This window comes from Phalacrocorax aristotelis, chromosome Z (genome assembly GCF_949628215.1).
Source record: "Phalacrocorax aristotelis chromosome Z, bGulAri2.1, whole genome shotgun sequence".
Taxonomy (NCBI): domain Eukaryota; kingdom Metazoa; phylum Chordata; class Aves; order Suliformes; family Phalacrocoracidae; genus Phalacrocorax; species Phalacrocorax aristotelis.
The window spans coordinates 28,087,583-28,103,735 of NC_134311.1; the positions used below are offsets into that span (position 1 = coordinate 28,087,583).

At 43.5% G+C, this 16,153-nt stretch overlaps 1 protein-coding gene across 12 annotated transcripts in view; it reads right to left on the bottom strand.

Moving 5' to 3' along the window:
• Positions 1 to 6,636: 6,636 nt before the first annotated feature.
• Positions 6,637 to 16,153, bottom strand: part of NRG1 (neuregulin 1) — a 183,960-nt gene continuing 174,443 nt past the window's right edge. For all 12 annotated transcript variants that reach the window (XM_075080078.1, XM_075080075.1, XM_075080073.1 and 9 more), the window contains 2 exons: positions 15,867 to 16,070; positions 6,637 to 11,842 (listed from right to left, as the gene is read on the bottom strand). In XM_075080078.1, the coding sequence (XP_074936179.1) occupies positions 11,191 to 11,842; positions 15,867 to 16,070 (856 nt within the window). In that variant the 3' untranslated portion in view covers positions 6,637 to 11,190. The remainder of the gene's footprint in view (positions 11,843 to 15,866; positions 16,071 to 16,153) is intronic.

The window sequence follows — 16,153 nt, forward strand, 5'->3', positions numbered from 1 at the left end:
TGATACTGAGATTAATCAGCACATGCAAATGAGGGCTCCAATTGTTGTAAAAGGTTTTCTCCTTCAGGCAAGTCATTACTCACAAAGACCAAGGAAAGCAGTACAGTTTCTCCTGGGAAAGGAATGGGCAAAGGCTCTTGCATTTAACCCAGTTATCTTCATTTCTATATTAAAAGTGAGCAACAACTTCTGTGGGGAGGCACGAAAACATTAATGATTCATAAGCAGGATTCTATTTGCCTAACTACTTTAGAGCTTTTGTACTTCCCAAGCCCTTCCTACAAAAACTGACCTCAGGTGTTTCTCCAGAAATTTCGCCCAAGAGGCAGGATCCATATATGACATGGGTCATTTTGTACTTCGACAGCCTGAGTCAGATATCTTGGGGAGAGGGATGGTGGGTAATCTTCTAGTCTGAGTTCAAGAGTGGGTGTTAGGATCACTATGTTTAGCCATAGAGATAGCTCAGCAGTTCCTGGAAACGGCAAGTTGGCAGATCAATGTTAACTATCACAGCAGAGAGCTTGATCTGCACTTCAGAATCTTTACAGAAGCCTAGCTAAGTAGCCATGTGGCCCTGCGCATGCTAGGCTCTCTGCTGTCACTGCTACCTTGCCTTCAGCAGTGAAGGGGCCATCCACTCTGCTTAGAGGGTTTCAAGCTTGCAAAGTCTTGGGGACTCTCAGAGAGATCAGACCTTTTAGAGTTACTAGGTGAGTCCCCTGGGAGAGTTTACATTTGAATGAGTGCAGTTACATGATTTATGCAAAATAAACATCTTGCATGGGCTTGCGTGGGATAACATCCAGCAAGTTCTTGCCACATAGGTACGATGTTTGTCTACAGGTGGATGGGACAGCTGGTTACAGAACTACAGTCACTGGACACTCATGTCACTGCTTGGATGTACAAGAATGGTTGTGACCTTGTTGTCTCAACCCTAGCCACCAAGAAATAGCACCACTTAAACCAGCTGTTCTCCTCTCCTGCAGAGCCTGCAGTGCATTTCCAGCTTGCACGGTGCAAGCTGAGGCCCCACGTTGGTAGAGGGTGCGGGCATCTACTGTTGAAGTGCTGTCTGTGCCCCCAGGCATTGGAAGCTGAAAGTTTCTGTTGCACTTGACCATCTCAGCTCCCACCCACTACCCGTCCAAGAAATCAGGGAAAACGTTTGCTTATTGGTGCAAGAGATTGTTCAGCTTCTAACTCACTGGATGCCTCTGTTCTGAAGTAATTCTCACTACCATAGCTGTCATAGCAATCTATTGACACAGTGTCTGGTTTCAGGCCAACATATAGAAAGTCAAGCTATGCATTTGTTTCTTCGTCTGGGTTGGAACAAGCACTGCTGAGATCCTGGGTCTCTTCACTGGCTTCAGGAAGAAAGCCCTGGATAGGTGTCTTCAAGCCAAAGGGCTTCCCTGCCAGTCTGGGAGCACTTAACACCCCTGAAAGAAAGTTGCAGCCAAGTATGGCTGACCTTTGAAACCTCCACACATGCCTAGAGCATGACGCACTGCAATGCACTCAGATGGCCGCCTTATTAGAGAAATGCTCTGAATACTTTTGGAGCTCCCAGGTCAGCCAGGTCCCTGGGTGCCACTCCTTAACTGCAGGGGGTTTTGAGCCTCTGCACTGAAGTTCAGCATCACTGTATTCCTCAGGCAGTATGGCAGATTTCCCATCACTGCAGTTTGTGATGAATAATACCTTGCTCGGTAAGTGTAACAAAGCTAAATATGGACTTGATGGCAAAATTGTTTATCTTTTACTCCTGAGACAGAACTCCATAGCATCCTCTTTGTTTTGCTTCCCCCTGAAAGCTCTTCCAATTTCCTCAAATCTGAAAGATGCGGCACATGCATCTGGGAAGGTGGTGGGAAACAGGCAAACTCAGCCCTTTCAGATCTTCAACCAAAAATATTTCTAAAGAACACCCTGGAACTACGTGCTGACATTGATGATGTGATCCTGGTTAAGTATCAAAGAAGGAGCAGCAAGTGTGCTGTTCTGCAGCTGAGAACCTATTGCGATCATCTAGGGACCAAGCTGAGAGCTGTTCTGCTGCTGAGCCAGTAGAGCGATTGTCAGTCAAATGAAGTTGTAAGGCACCAAGTGAAGTTTACCAAAAATACCACGATTGCCACGTCTGAAGTCCTAGTATTGCAATTTTAACTAATTATGAGGGGCACAGAAATATTCAGACAGGGTCTGGACTATACTGGGCAGCCAAATAAAGGAAAGAAAATTACCGTGAAGACAATACTGTTACCTGGAGTTCAGATTACCTGGCCTTCTAATCTGTTACCCGGACTACAGTAATCACAGTTTACTCTTTGGATTTGGTAAACCTGTTTGTAATAGGCCATGTAAGTCCTATTTGAAGGAAGTTGGCACTTGGAGATTGAAGTAATAGGGACTAAAGTATAAGAGTTCCTTTCTGTTGTTTCATTGATATGACCCAGGATGTGTGATTTAGTACCACGACAATTGAGCTGCTGATTATGAAACTGACACAAGATAGCTGTGGTCTGCCAGTTCTTATCTGGAGTTTTATTACTTTAAGCTTTATTTCATAATCATTAGCCATCAGCTAAATATTGCATGTTTTAGTTGAATATGGTATGACAGTATGTGCAGATGCTAAGATGTTAGAATTACAGGACTTTTTTTTAATGATCGAAATGGTTCATGTATCTCTATGACAGTATTATTTTGTTCTCTAAAGCTTTTATTAGCAGATGATTTTAGAACTGGGTGCTGAATTGCAGGGTCCCAAATTTATACTGTGGCATTCATGTAAGTAGCCTTTATTTCCTATAGTTTTGGCTTACAGCTTTCACAGCCCTAGTGGTTCCCATTGCTTTTTCCAGGAATGATGCTGAAGGCACAGGTGTCCGAGTCTCCTCATATACATTCAGCAGATTATTGTCTGTTTCTGTGGAGGATCTGACTCATCTCACCCTCAGCTTTGTGGCCTTTGGGGTATGAAAGCGGTGCATAAGATGGGAAACTCACAAAAGCCAGAACTTGTGACAAGAATTGCTTTTTGGAGATTCTCTTTGCCACGTACAGAGGACCCATCACTTGGGCATCTTCAGTAACTTTCTCTTTGGGATGAATCCTTTGTGTCTAGGGTTATTTCAATGAAATGAGAGACACATTGTCACCCTTGACCCTAGTCTGAGTCCCCTCAGTCTTCCACCTTACCAGTCCCTTCTCAGTTGGGCCCTGTGAAGGCTCCTCTGCAAGCTGTGATCCAGTCTGTCCAATTGGGGAAACAAGAAGCATTCCCTTTCCATCTCTTCAGAGCCGTACAGGTCAAATACCACCCTCATTTTTTTCCTCTCCACTGTGCAAAAGGTGTTTCCTCTTGGATGCAGGCAATTTTGCAGCTGCTGAATGGCCTTGTTGAGGCATTTTTCCTTTCCTGTCGCTAAGCATGCACTGAACATCAGGAAATCATTACAGCAAATTGGGAGACACTATGTGTGTGCACACATAGTGAATACATCACCCAATTCTCTGTAGTAATATGCAGGGTAGGTTAAAATACCTCCCACACAATATTTAGCTTCAGAAGCTTGGTTCCAAATTGGCCATTACCAGAGTAATGATTTAATCAGTTGTTAACAATCACTGTATTCCCCACCAACTGATGAGCATGTAACCTTGCAATGACTCCCTTGCCACCTCCTCTGTTGCTGTCATCAGGAGACCTGGCCTTATTTTGGGTGGTTTCTATGCACTGCCACAAGGGTTCCTCTCTCCTGAGTTCCCAGGGCATTGCATCCAGTGCACAGAAATCTCTTGCTATTCCCAAGGGGAAGAAACAAAATGGAACCTCAGCAGCTGTCATTTATGTTAAAAGTTCAGCTTCCAACTAAAGTTGGTGCTAGGTTACCTCCTGGGCATAAGGGCTTAGAGAGTGAGGTCTAGCTTTCAAGGGGAATTCATTCTGTTCATACTGATGGCTGTGTCTCAGGCTCAGACAATCTGTACAACGCCTAGAAAGTGCAGAGCTCTAAATACCCACTGGTGGAGAGAGCCACACTGTCCTCAACTCCATTGACATGGCAGCCTTCCAAGATATGCATGGGCCTGATCATGTTCCATGTCCTCCTTGCTGGGAGATGTGGAACTTTCCTTAAAACCTTGTCTTGATGGGTGGAAATGGGGGCATCAGGGTGATTTGTGACATTTGTCCTGCCGCACTTAGTGTGGAAACATGGGGAATAATTTTACAATCAGTAGGACTTTCCTAATAAGAGCTACTTTGTAATGACTCCAGCAAAAGGTCATAGCATCAGGTATAAGAAACACTCTGGGATCAGGAAATCCCAAGTCTCTGTGCCTTTTTTCTGAATGGTAAACTGAGATTTAGCTCTGAAGCATTCCCAGTGCCATTGTTAAGTGTCTGTTGTGACTAAAGAAGAGCTCTCTGGCTCATAACCTGAGTACAGTCCATGTTGCTTTGCTTGGGCTACACAGGTTAAACATCAGCAACTAGCTGCAATATCTCAAGGCATTTGAGACAGTTTTCTCCCCATCAGCTGTAGCTGAGACAGAAAGAACTAACTTGGGGAATGCGTCATCCAAATCATGTGCTCATAACTGGGTGGAGTTGGCATGCTGAGAGCATACCCAGCTGTGGGCTGCAGAAATGAGAAGGGTTTGCTTGCTTTTCCTGTAGTGTTCCCTGAGGCCATCTGCTTCCAGACCTTGTGGAGAAGTGCAGAGGCAGTAGCTTGGCAGAGAGAGACAACAGGATAAAGACAGAATAGAGTGACAAACAATGTTTTTGAAAGGATGGTCATTTGGCACACACAAGGATGTGTTCCCTAAAGCACTCTGGTCTGTGTCAAATGGGATATGAGGTCCTTAGACCTCATGACTCTGAGTGGTTCTTGTGGTACTTAATTGCTTCAGAAATCCTCTACCTTCCTCTCCCACCCAAGAAAGGCCAGTGGGGATGCCTGAGTAGGAGACTGTCTTCTCAGAGCAAGCCATTCCCATTTCAACACCCTGCAATGGAATATAGGAGGAACATATTCCTTTCCTAAAAAGTAATACTGTGCAATGGGATGCTGGCTTGGGCTTGCTTTGAGGTGACAAGGCCCCACCCAACTAAGACATTCAGGTGAGGCAAATAGCCTGAGCACCCTGACTCCCAGCTACAGCACCCCTCTGCATGCAATGGTAAGACAGGGAAGTTATCAGAAGGGAACTGAACCTGTCCTGAGGTCTGACTGGCCTACAAGGCCTTCATTGTCTGTGTTGAGAATGGGGTAGGGAGGGTGACAGAAAACCCATACTCCTTCCTCCCTCCCTCCCTCCCTCCCTCCCTCCCTCCCTCCCTCCCTCCCTCCCTCCCTCCCTCCCTCCCTTCTTCTATCCTTCTGTTCCTCTATCCCTCCTCAGTTGGGCGTCTCATTCAGTACCTATAGGTAGGTGGAAGGAATCTGACCTATGTGTTTCTACCAGGCCTGGGAACAAATGGACGTGAAACACATCCAAGATGTATTTGTTGCATTCCTCCCTCCTTTGCTCACTCCCAGCTTTCCTCCTGTTATTTAATGCTTGCCAACAACAAATGACTTTACATACTAATGTTGTGTAACGACAGCCAGATCAGATATCTGCACAGCCCTCTCTCCAAGAGTGGCAGATAGGTGAAGAGGGGTAAGAGCAGGGCAAGATTACATGATATTTTACCTTATACAACCTCCCCATGTTTTCAGTTCAGATATTTCCCATATTTGATGTGGTTTCCAAAGATTTAGTAATTCTCATTAGATTACTGCCTAAGATCTGGACCCATGGAAAATTTTACAATCCACAACCTCTTGCAACAATGCATTCTCCAAGTTCCTTACCCCTCACATGAAGAGCCATAAATTTCTGAATATGATGGCCAGTAGTTTTGACTGATAACTCAGTTTCTTGTATAAGAAGAGGTACTGAACAGCCAGTCCTTTCCTACCCTCTACAAGATGATTATGTTCCCATAGACCTTTGTGATATCTCCCCTCAGTTGTCCTTTCATCCAGACTAATGAGTCCCAGCCTACTCAGTGCCCCCTGGACCTCACCAGCTCCAGACACTTGTTCATCCATGTTGCTCCCCAAACCCTTCCCCATTATACTATTTCTATTCTGAGACAAAAAGACCAGGACCATTCATTGTATTTAAGATCTGTACAAATCATGAATTTATACAGTGGCATGGTGATGTCATCTAATAATTCCTAGTATGTAATTTACTTTATTGACTGTTACTGACCAGTGGGGTGACATTTTTGTAGAGCAGGCTCTCACAGCCCCAAGACTGTGTTGTGTCTGCCCCCATCCATCTTGAGCAGTAATAGTCAAGGTAGAGCTAATAAGCCTAATTTAAGAAACTAAAAATGTTTCACCTAGGAACAAGAGTGTCTGCCAGAGACCTCCATAGGGACAAGTCAGAAAATTCAGGGAACAGTAGCCCACAAAGACAGAACAAGACCTTTACAACAGTGTTTGGATCCAGAAAGATGGTGGCTAGTGACCTGACACAGTCTGCTGAGCAGCTGGGCCAGTAGAACACATAAACAATTTAATCCAGCACCTCTTTTACTGAAAATGAATAACAAAACCTTAATAAATCAACAATTACTTATTGCTGTATTTGGGATAATAAATTCTTTAGTTTATCAGTAGCTTGTGGCTTCCATAGCATGTTCTTTGAACAGTTTGCCTTTCAGTTACATCCCCTTTCTCTCCTGAACAATAAATTAGCATTCATTTTTCTTTTAAAGGAAAAGAGGGGAAAAAGAGGATATATTACAATTTTTTCAAAGCAAAAAGAAAAATGCAACATATTTTTGACATATATCTTAAAATAATATGAGGATAACTTTCTCCGCATGTTAGATGCCTATGTATAAATAATAAAGGATGTTATGTTATTTACAGTGTTACACAATAAACTAAGAAAGTCTGATTTAACACATAATCCATAAAGACAGTAAATGATGAAAACATCCAAGTATGTACAAGATGTATTTACAATAGAATAGAGAATTACAAATGATGATAATTGGCCATGTTCTTTGTCTGCCCTTCTCTGCAGCATTTCATAGGTGCTTTTTTTGTTTCTTACTAGAAGTAAGTCCCAGCTGATCCTAAGTAGCCACACTGCAGGGCCAAGAAGTGTTCAACAGGCTGAGAAGTGTGTCCTTTGAAGGGACACAAGTTTGCTATCCTGGATGCTCAGGAAACTGCTTGCAATGTGTGTGAGAGAAGCAGGGAGATGTAGCGTTGTTTTTGAGGACTGGAAAGAGAGCTTTCCTGTTTCCCTGATAAAGGCAGTGATTGATCTCTTAAACCTGGGGGTATTGGGGTGGCTCAAGTGAGGAAGGGAATAGCTGGGCCAAGAGAAGGGAGTAGATTTTTCTCTGTTACATGCGAACCTCTGTGGAGCTGTAATGATTTACACCAGCTGAACAGGCAGGCTGTACCAGGTTGTGCACAACATATTCCAGCTATACACCCCTGAAGGAAGCCTTTTATCCTGGAGTAATTCCTGCATATAAACACATACACAGAGAAAACTCATGGCTCAAGGTAAATGACATGGAAAGAAACCAGGACAATCTGAACAACTCTTCCATCACTGGAATATTTCCCTCCTCTTCAAAGTATGTTTCTCCTTGCCATGACTTTCAGACAAAAGTTGGCATGGGTTACACAGTCATGGCCCAAGGGTGTTGGGACTGCCTAGCTCAGAGGTCTGGGTAATGAAGCGAATATCCCCAACAGGGGAGCTGGCCTTTCCCGTAGGCACTTGCTGGCTCTGCTCCATGCTGCTGCAGTCTCCAGCCCCTTGGCCAGCAGGAGCTGGCTGCAGCCTGCCAGCAGAACCTGTGGCCATGTAGACTTGCTAACTTCAGGGTGTGGACTTGACTGACAGAAAGCACCCTTGCGCTAAAAGCAAGTCCACAGGTGAGGGGCTACATCCTGCTCCTGCTTCTGTGAGTGCCAAGCCAGGGCAACTCCCATAACTCGCTGTTGCATGAATTGTGCTGAAAGGCTGGATTCTCCCCAAAGACCTAAGGGCTTAGGCAGCCATATCCCCAATTGTATTTTCTTGTTCTTAGGTCCATGTGAAGACCCCAGCCTAATTTCATGCTTACCCTAAAACACACTACTATATGTACCAAGGAGCAGGGACTGCATACCACTTTCACTTCGAGGCACTGCAACAGAAAAGGTGTGACATTTTCCCTTAGACCTACACTGAATAAATATCACATATACAGCTCCCAAGCATGCCATTGCTCCAGTTTTATACTGGCCCTCTATAATCAGTGTTACAAGCCAAATTATTTACTCCACTTCAAAGCAAGTTCTCTTTCCATCTTGATTAATCTGTCTGGGCTATCACAGACACTTCAATGAGAGCTGGCCTTGTGGGCGGTCTGTACTGGAGGAGATAACAGAAGACCTGTGTTATAATCTCTATTCTGCTACTAAGATGGGCGATTCTGGGGCAAATTTCTTGTTCCTCTGCCACCCTTTTTCTGTCTTGTCTGTCCTGTAAGATCTTTGCAGTATCAGACACCTTACTGAAAGGACAGATTTTCAAGTGCCTCTGGAAACTGAATGGTGCAAATCCTTTGGAAACTGGTGGTCTGCATCAGGAAAGCCCACCTGGCACTCTGTACTACTGAGTTGCAGAGTTACTGGGGAGGTGGATGTTCTGCTGCATGGGATTGCAGATAAATAGGCATGACTAAAGGGATGAAAATGAGTGTATGGTATCTAGAATTTGCAGAGAGGTTTTGTTTTGGTCTGCAAAGGCAAAGTATGTTCAAGTACATGCCAGCTAGGGAAAAAATGGCAAAGGGGACTTAAGTCCAGACAGTATGTATTTGACAAACTTTGCCATCTCCCATAGACTTCTCAAATAAGCAGTGCTATTTCAGCCACCACGTAGCCCAAAGCTAGCTAGATTCCTAGCCTTTTGCTTCTACCACCAACATTCTCGTGTACAACCTCGTCATCATCTTCATCTTGTATTATGTTTTTTTGTTCTTTTCCTGCTGAATCTGGTGGTCAGGTTGACTCACCCATGTTCTTACTAATGTGATGTGGTTGATTTATACAGTGAGCAGCTCAGGGATTTTCATCATCCAAATAAACAGCTTCATTTACTAGACTTTGCTTTCAGGTCTCAAATCAATAGGACACCTTGTTCAGCGAAACTCTTACGCGCATGCTTAACTTTATGCATGTGTTGGATGCATCAATGGGAGTCTAGCACATGCTGAAGATAACTTTTGCTGGGATTAGCATAAGCGTATGCTTGAACAATTTACTGAGTCAAGACTTTAGTTCCTCAGGTCTACATCTCACAAAATTTCCTTGACTTATTCTCTTCATTTAACTGGGACCAACATGTGGCCCAAAGGATGAGTGCATTTTGGCTGAAATTGTTTTTCTCTTGACATGGCTGTTATTTAGAGTCCAGTAATACCTGTAGAACATATGTTCTCATTTTCAGAATCCCCGGAGTCTAGGAAAAACATTTGTTTTCCAAATCAATCCTGAGTCTATGCTGTGCCAACTGAACACATAACAAAAATCAAAAGAAGAGAAGAGGCAGAGTGACCCTGACTAAACTGATAGGAATTCAGTGCAAAAGAGGCCACTTGCTTCTGTCTGAACGGATGCAACAGCTTCAGCACTGACAGCATCCTTGTTCATTCCTAGACAAAGACTTCAAGGCCGTCACTGGCTATAGAAACACTGAGAGCAAATAGCCACTCACACTACGGCTGTAACCCACATGGTGTGCTTGCCTTCATAAATGGGCTTTGCATTGGCCTTGCCTCTCTCAACCCAAATAATGGAGTCAATAAAGGAGAATAGAAATGAACTCCATACTCCATACTTCGGCTACATCCTTCCTACTTGCTTATACTTTTTCACCATTCAGCAAATCAGTTCTTCCCTGAAAGTATTTTCTGTGTCCAAGAGCAACCCTCACTCCAACAGCAACTCTAACAAGGTATTGCTAGAAGCTTGTCAGGGTTCCTTCTGAGGTGGAGAAGAAAAAGAGAAAGTTGAGGGGAAACAAAAGGATAAATCACCTATTAGAAATCAACATTAAAAAAGAGAAGTGAAAACTGATTGCACTTTTTTTAGTGGCATTTGTTTTCCAGCTAGATCTCTTTCTTGCTTGGTTACAGATATCTGCTATTATATTTGCCCCATTAACTTAAACTAATATAAATCTTTTTTTTTTCTTTTTTTTTTTTCTTTTTTTTTTTTTCCTTTTTTTTTAAATAGAGTATTGGGTTCAAAGCCTCAGCTAACCTAAACCCATTTTCTAAGGGATAACTAGAACAATTAATATCTGGAAAATAATGAAATGGCAGCTCCTAGTGATTACAAGCTGACCTCTGATTAATAATATATTTGGTTTAAAATCACAGTATTACTTTTGTTCTATAAGTAACATTATTTAATGCAGGTTGGCTTTTTTTTTTTTTCTTTTTTTGTTATCCTGCTGTAATTAATAGTAGCATGCTGTTGGATCTACTATTGTCCCAGTGCTCAAAGAAGCAAACCTTTTGGCTGGCAGAGAGCAGACAAAACTGATTTCATATACAGAAAGCAAATAAAACTTCTTATAGAAGAAAATTTTTTTTCTTTCAGCTTTTTTTTTTCCCTTTTTTTTCAGTATGTGTTTGTGTTTGTGTTTCTGGTAGGGTGGGAGTGCCATTACAGGGCTTTTTGATCTGGGGATTCTACAACAAGCGACCAGAGGGACTTCTGCAATTCTTGCAAATCATACATCCAGTCATTATAATGCAGTGCACAAAAAAGCCAGGACAACTGAGGGCTAGAGGTTTTGCAAAATACTATGGGACAGCAATCATTGTAACTGTACAAAACTTGCTCTCAACGTAACATAACATAAAGGCACCATTGATATCTTTCCCCATTTTTGAAATACTGTAAAAAATTGCTACATATGGCACATAACACATTTGTACATACGTATATTTAATTTATAAAAGTTTTTTTTTTTCCCTCTCCTGTTTTCTATCAGCGGAATTGCTAAAATAAAATAAATTGTTTAATTTAAAGGTGGAATACTTCATTATATAAAATAAAGTTTTACATGTGACTCTATGTGTTTTATGTTTTATACAGCAATAGGGTCTTGGTTAGCTATCACACTGGACAACCTTGCTTGCAACTCTTCTGGTGTGGAGAAGCGATTCGCCGGGTTAGTCCTACTTTCAGCCAGCCGGTAGGCAGCGGCTGGCTCCAGACTGGTTGCCATGGGGTTCGGTATGCTCAGGAATGGTGTATCCTCGCCTATTCTTTCGTCTTCGGTTTCGGTCTCAGAGCTGCTGCTCTCAGAGCTCGTGTCGGAGTCCGCTTCCGCCCTGCTGGAAATGTGGCCATTGGGCTTTGTTCTTTTGACCCTCCGGCTGTTGGTGAGTTTCTTTGGAGGCTCCTGTGCTGGTTCGTACTCCTGCGTGGTCTCGTACTCTTCATCCTCCACTATCCGCAGAGGACTTGGTGGCAGGCTGTTGCTCTCGTGGGCAGGATTGTGGTGAAAGGAGTTGAACTGCTGAAGGTGGTGGTCATATTTCTCACGTAGCCGTGGTGGGGTCACCAGGAGAAGTGGTCGCTCCTCTTCTATGAAGGGACTCACTGCCACCGAAGGGATGGATACAGTCAAGCTGGAGGCCGGTGGTGACATTTTGGAGGGGGGGGACTTGGGAGAAGTTGGAGTGTGGAAATCGACGGGTGACATGCGAGCTGGTGTGGTCATAGCTGAGACATACCTGAAGAAAAGAGATGGGGAAAGGTTGCGAGCGCAGGAGCAGTGGTACACAGATGTTCAGGTGGGCTGGGAGGGAAAAGGCAGGGATCCTTTAAGATCCCCAACATCCTCACACAGGACTACCAAGGAAACCTTTCTGTTGCTATTAATCCTATAAAACTGCTGACTTCTGGGACTCTGGGCAAAAACGTTTGAGAGCAGGAGGAGCACAACAAAGCCCCCAGGTCTCTTCGCCTCAGAAAAGCCATGTAGATGCTGTAAATTATTTGCCAGAAAAATTCCTGGAATTAATCCAGGAATGGGATTCAGAGACTGGGGGGCTGCCAGGAACAAAATGCATTTGCAAGTATTCTCTCAAAATGAAAAACGCTGCTGCACTTCTGGCAGGATTTGACCAGAACATGGGATGCACACAAACAGACAGGAGGAAAGAAAGAAAAGCAACTGATGGACAGTCCTCTTGGGGCTTCACCCTCTTCTGGCAACCAGACTGTCTCAGGCTAAGGAGGAAAGCAAAGTTTGGACAAAATATAGATTCTGCTAATTTTAATCACTGGGGGTAGTCAGAGGCGAATTTGCAGCACTGTCCCAGCAGCTTTGTACTGCTCCACTCCTTGGATGCTAGTTACCCTGGCTTGCAGATCTATCTGCAAAGAAACATGAAGCATTATTTGTCCTCATGTGGGAACAAGTGCTGACAGAGAGGACTGTCTGGCCTAGAGTTCATGACTGCGCTGCAGAATTTGCCCCTATTCCTTCACAAGTTTCTGTGGGAAGCGTAGTGGTCAATGGTGATTTCTGAAAACAAAGCTCAGGTGCCAGTACAGAGCTTGTCCCAAAGAACGAGGACAAAAAATGTGAGGGTCTCAGCTGGTTTGAATCAGTGGAGCTCCATGAGATGCTATAAGGTCATGCAGACTCACGTCAGGGGAGGATCTGCCTGAAACCGCTTGATCAAAGGCACAGTGCCCAGCATGACGTTTTGCATAGTTTGGCTTTGGTTTCATTCTTATCTTAAGTTTACCTGCCTGAATTTCACCTGTGTCCAAATTTAAAATCTTTCTAAACTCCATAGAAGTTATTTCATTTTTTGTTAGTCATTTATTTATCTGAGTCTGAAATTACCAAAATAAATCTGAACCCAACTTTCTTATCCAATCTATGACTCAGTTGCACATATTACACTTGATTAAAACACGAGTTATTGGATAAAAGATAAACTGGGACAGATCCTGAACCAATGTGTAGTAGAGTAACTTGGTTTCAGTAGAGGCACATTGATTTTCATCAACTGAGGAACAGGAGAAAGAAAAACAAAACTGGAATTATGCATGGGAATGAATCAAGTTGGTAGCTAGTGAGAGCAGAGGGCAATTAATAGGCCTGTGCATTGGATGAATGAAGTAATTCTTTATTTTTCCTTCCATGAGTGAGTTTTTCATCCCTTTCATATTTTCAAATAGGCATTGTCTGAAAACCTGAAGCCTTTCTACTTCCCCAGCTGGTACACTGTTGGATGTACATCTTTTTGACACACTGGATTTTAGCTAAACTGGTTCAGTTAATGCACTAAGTTAACTAAATGTGTTCACTGTACTACGCACACTTCCGTCAGTGTCAAGTTACTGTGTTTTGCATTCACACATTTCTGGTGTATTCCCCCACACCATAATGGGACAGTACTAACAAGCTGTTGTCCATGAGCTGAGGCACAGGAGCCAAACACATACAGAACTAGCCCATCCTGAAAGGAAGGCTAAAAGGCAATAGATTGACCCAGCTTCACAGCCAACAAGAGTTAAACCACGCTGGCTTAGTGAAAGGGGACCACAGTGTGTCCACAACCAGCCAACGAGCATTAACCAGTTACATGCTGCCAACTTCATCACATAGTCCAGCCTTTTGTGCAGATGGTGTTTTTTGATCTTGCCTCCTGTAAGATGGCTAGGGACTTTCTAAAATATAGGTGCTTGGGTCTTCTGCTCATGTAAATGGGTGTCAGGGCATGGGATTCAACAAAAGGATGGGGTAATGCAGAAGAACTCCTTGTAATATCTATTCTATTTAATTTCAAAATCGTGAAGGAGTTGTGGGACTGGAAGGTGGAGGGAGCACAGCCTTAATCTACCAATTCACTGCAGAGCAATATTTGATGCCTTCAGGAAATAATTTGTCAGCTCATACATACCTTTACGTTTCAGAGTAATTTTTAGTTGTAAATAACTCTTATTTTCGCCCTTATATACACACACACACGTGCAATCCATCTCAGAAATAATCTACCATGTATTTCCTGCTTGCCAAAAACAGATGAGGCCTAATTTAATGCCCAGGGAACTGTCTTCTGCATTCCAAGTTTATGGTTGTTTCAGGCACAGGCTAGGCCATCAACGCCTGGTGAATTATCACCGAAATGTTGCTGCTTTTCACCTGTAGCATAACCTTCAAGAAACACAATACTTGATGAAATGCATTCTTTCTTTTCATCAGAAGGGGAAGGCACACAATCCTTTTTGCCGCCTAAAATCTAAACAGGTCATATCAGAATGATGCTTTGGCTGTCCCAGGCAATGCGGGATGACAGCACAAATGATCTTTGCTTCTACACACAGATGCCCAAATAATAAGCTGTAGTACTTGCCATTGATGGGTGTGTGGCCATGCATCCTCTACAGTTCCCCGGCAGGAGGTAATGCAGTATTTACTGCTATAGGTCCTGATCCAACAAAGCACTTAAGCACACACTGAGGTCTACCTGCATGAGTAATCCCACTGATTTCAATGGGGCTACTTGCATGATTAAAAGTTAATCTTGTTGAAGTACCCTGCTGGCTTGGGGCCATGGCTGTTTATGTCACATGCGCCACATATCCTGAAATTAAATTCCATGGTAAATAACAGATAACTTTGTTAAAAGGAGAGAACCAGTTCACTATCCCTAGTGGTCCTATAGGCCTTATTCAGAGACCACTCACCATAGTGCCTTATCCCACTGCTAAGCAGTTGGTTTTTGTGTAGCAAAGGGAGTACCACAGAAATGGCTTTTGCTGTACTTGCACATTCATTTTTCTGGAAACCACAATTTGTCTCCTACACAACTCAGTCTCCTTGGGGATTGCCTGGCTGCATTTTTGACATCATGGACATCCCTGAGATCAAATCCCTTGCGATTTCACCATGCTCAGGGAATTGTTCCAGCAACCCTTTGTTTTTCTTTTCTTCTGCCTCTGATTGTTGGGAGCAAAGCTCTCTTTAAATGTATTGTTTCTTCTCAATCTTTCTTTTGCCTCTCTGGGGCCATCCCATGCTCTTGAGATAAAATCCTAGCCTAAAGCTGAGCAGACTTTTTCAGTAAAAATTTTCTCGCAACTGATGCACTTCTAGGCAGGCCTTACGTACTGATGAACCAGCCTTTTCAGAGAAAAAGATTACTTTGTTGGAAAACTCCTGGCCAGCTTTACTTCTAACTACTCTTGATTTAATAATGACCTGGGTTCTTCTGGCTTGCACTTTGTGTTCCTTGCTTTTATTTAATGAAGCATGAAGTGGAATTTTTGAAGGAGATAATGGGTATAGGAGCTGAAAGAAAGTAGGTGGCAGCAGAATTCCTATACTGCTTAGGAGTCCTTAGTGCCCTCCTCTTATGGATCAATACATTGCTTTCTCTACACCTTCTGTGTCTCACAAAATTCCTCAGTTTTCTCACTAACTTCTTCAAAGAAACTGATAATTAGGCAAATATCCATTTTTACTTTACAATGGAAATTTCTAACAAATTACCTCAGTGAAGCTTATCCAAATGTGAACTTCTGGCTATCAGGAATAAAACCAGCAGAGGTAAGAAGGGAAGAAATACTTTTAGTAGACTTTAAACTACTACCAAGCTCTCCACCTTTACAAATGAGGAGATGTATGCCCTACATGAAGAGCTGCACTGTTGCGTTTCCTCTTGTGTGCCCAGGCTCTGAAGCCATCTGGGAACACCAGCCCTGGCCAGCTGAAAGCAATGATGTGGTGTGTCCTACCTTTCACTGTGAGGAGAGTCTCGGTAGGAGTCAGGGGTCTCTCTTGCATGCCGGAGGAAGCTGTTGCCTTCCCGTGGCCCGCTGATGCCATTGAGGCGGCCCCGGGGCCCCGCTGGGCTGGTGTGCCTGCTGTTCTCCATGGAGGAGCTGACGAGCACTGAGTGGCTTTCGGAGAGGATACTTTCAGTGTGGCCATTACTCCAGCTGGAAAGCAGCAACCAGGAAAGGAGAAGAAGGGAGGGAAATGTGAGAGGGTGCTGCGGTGGCAAATGCAGATGAGCAGAAAT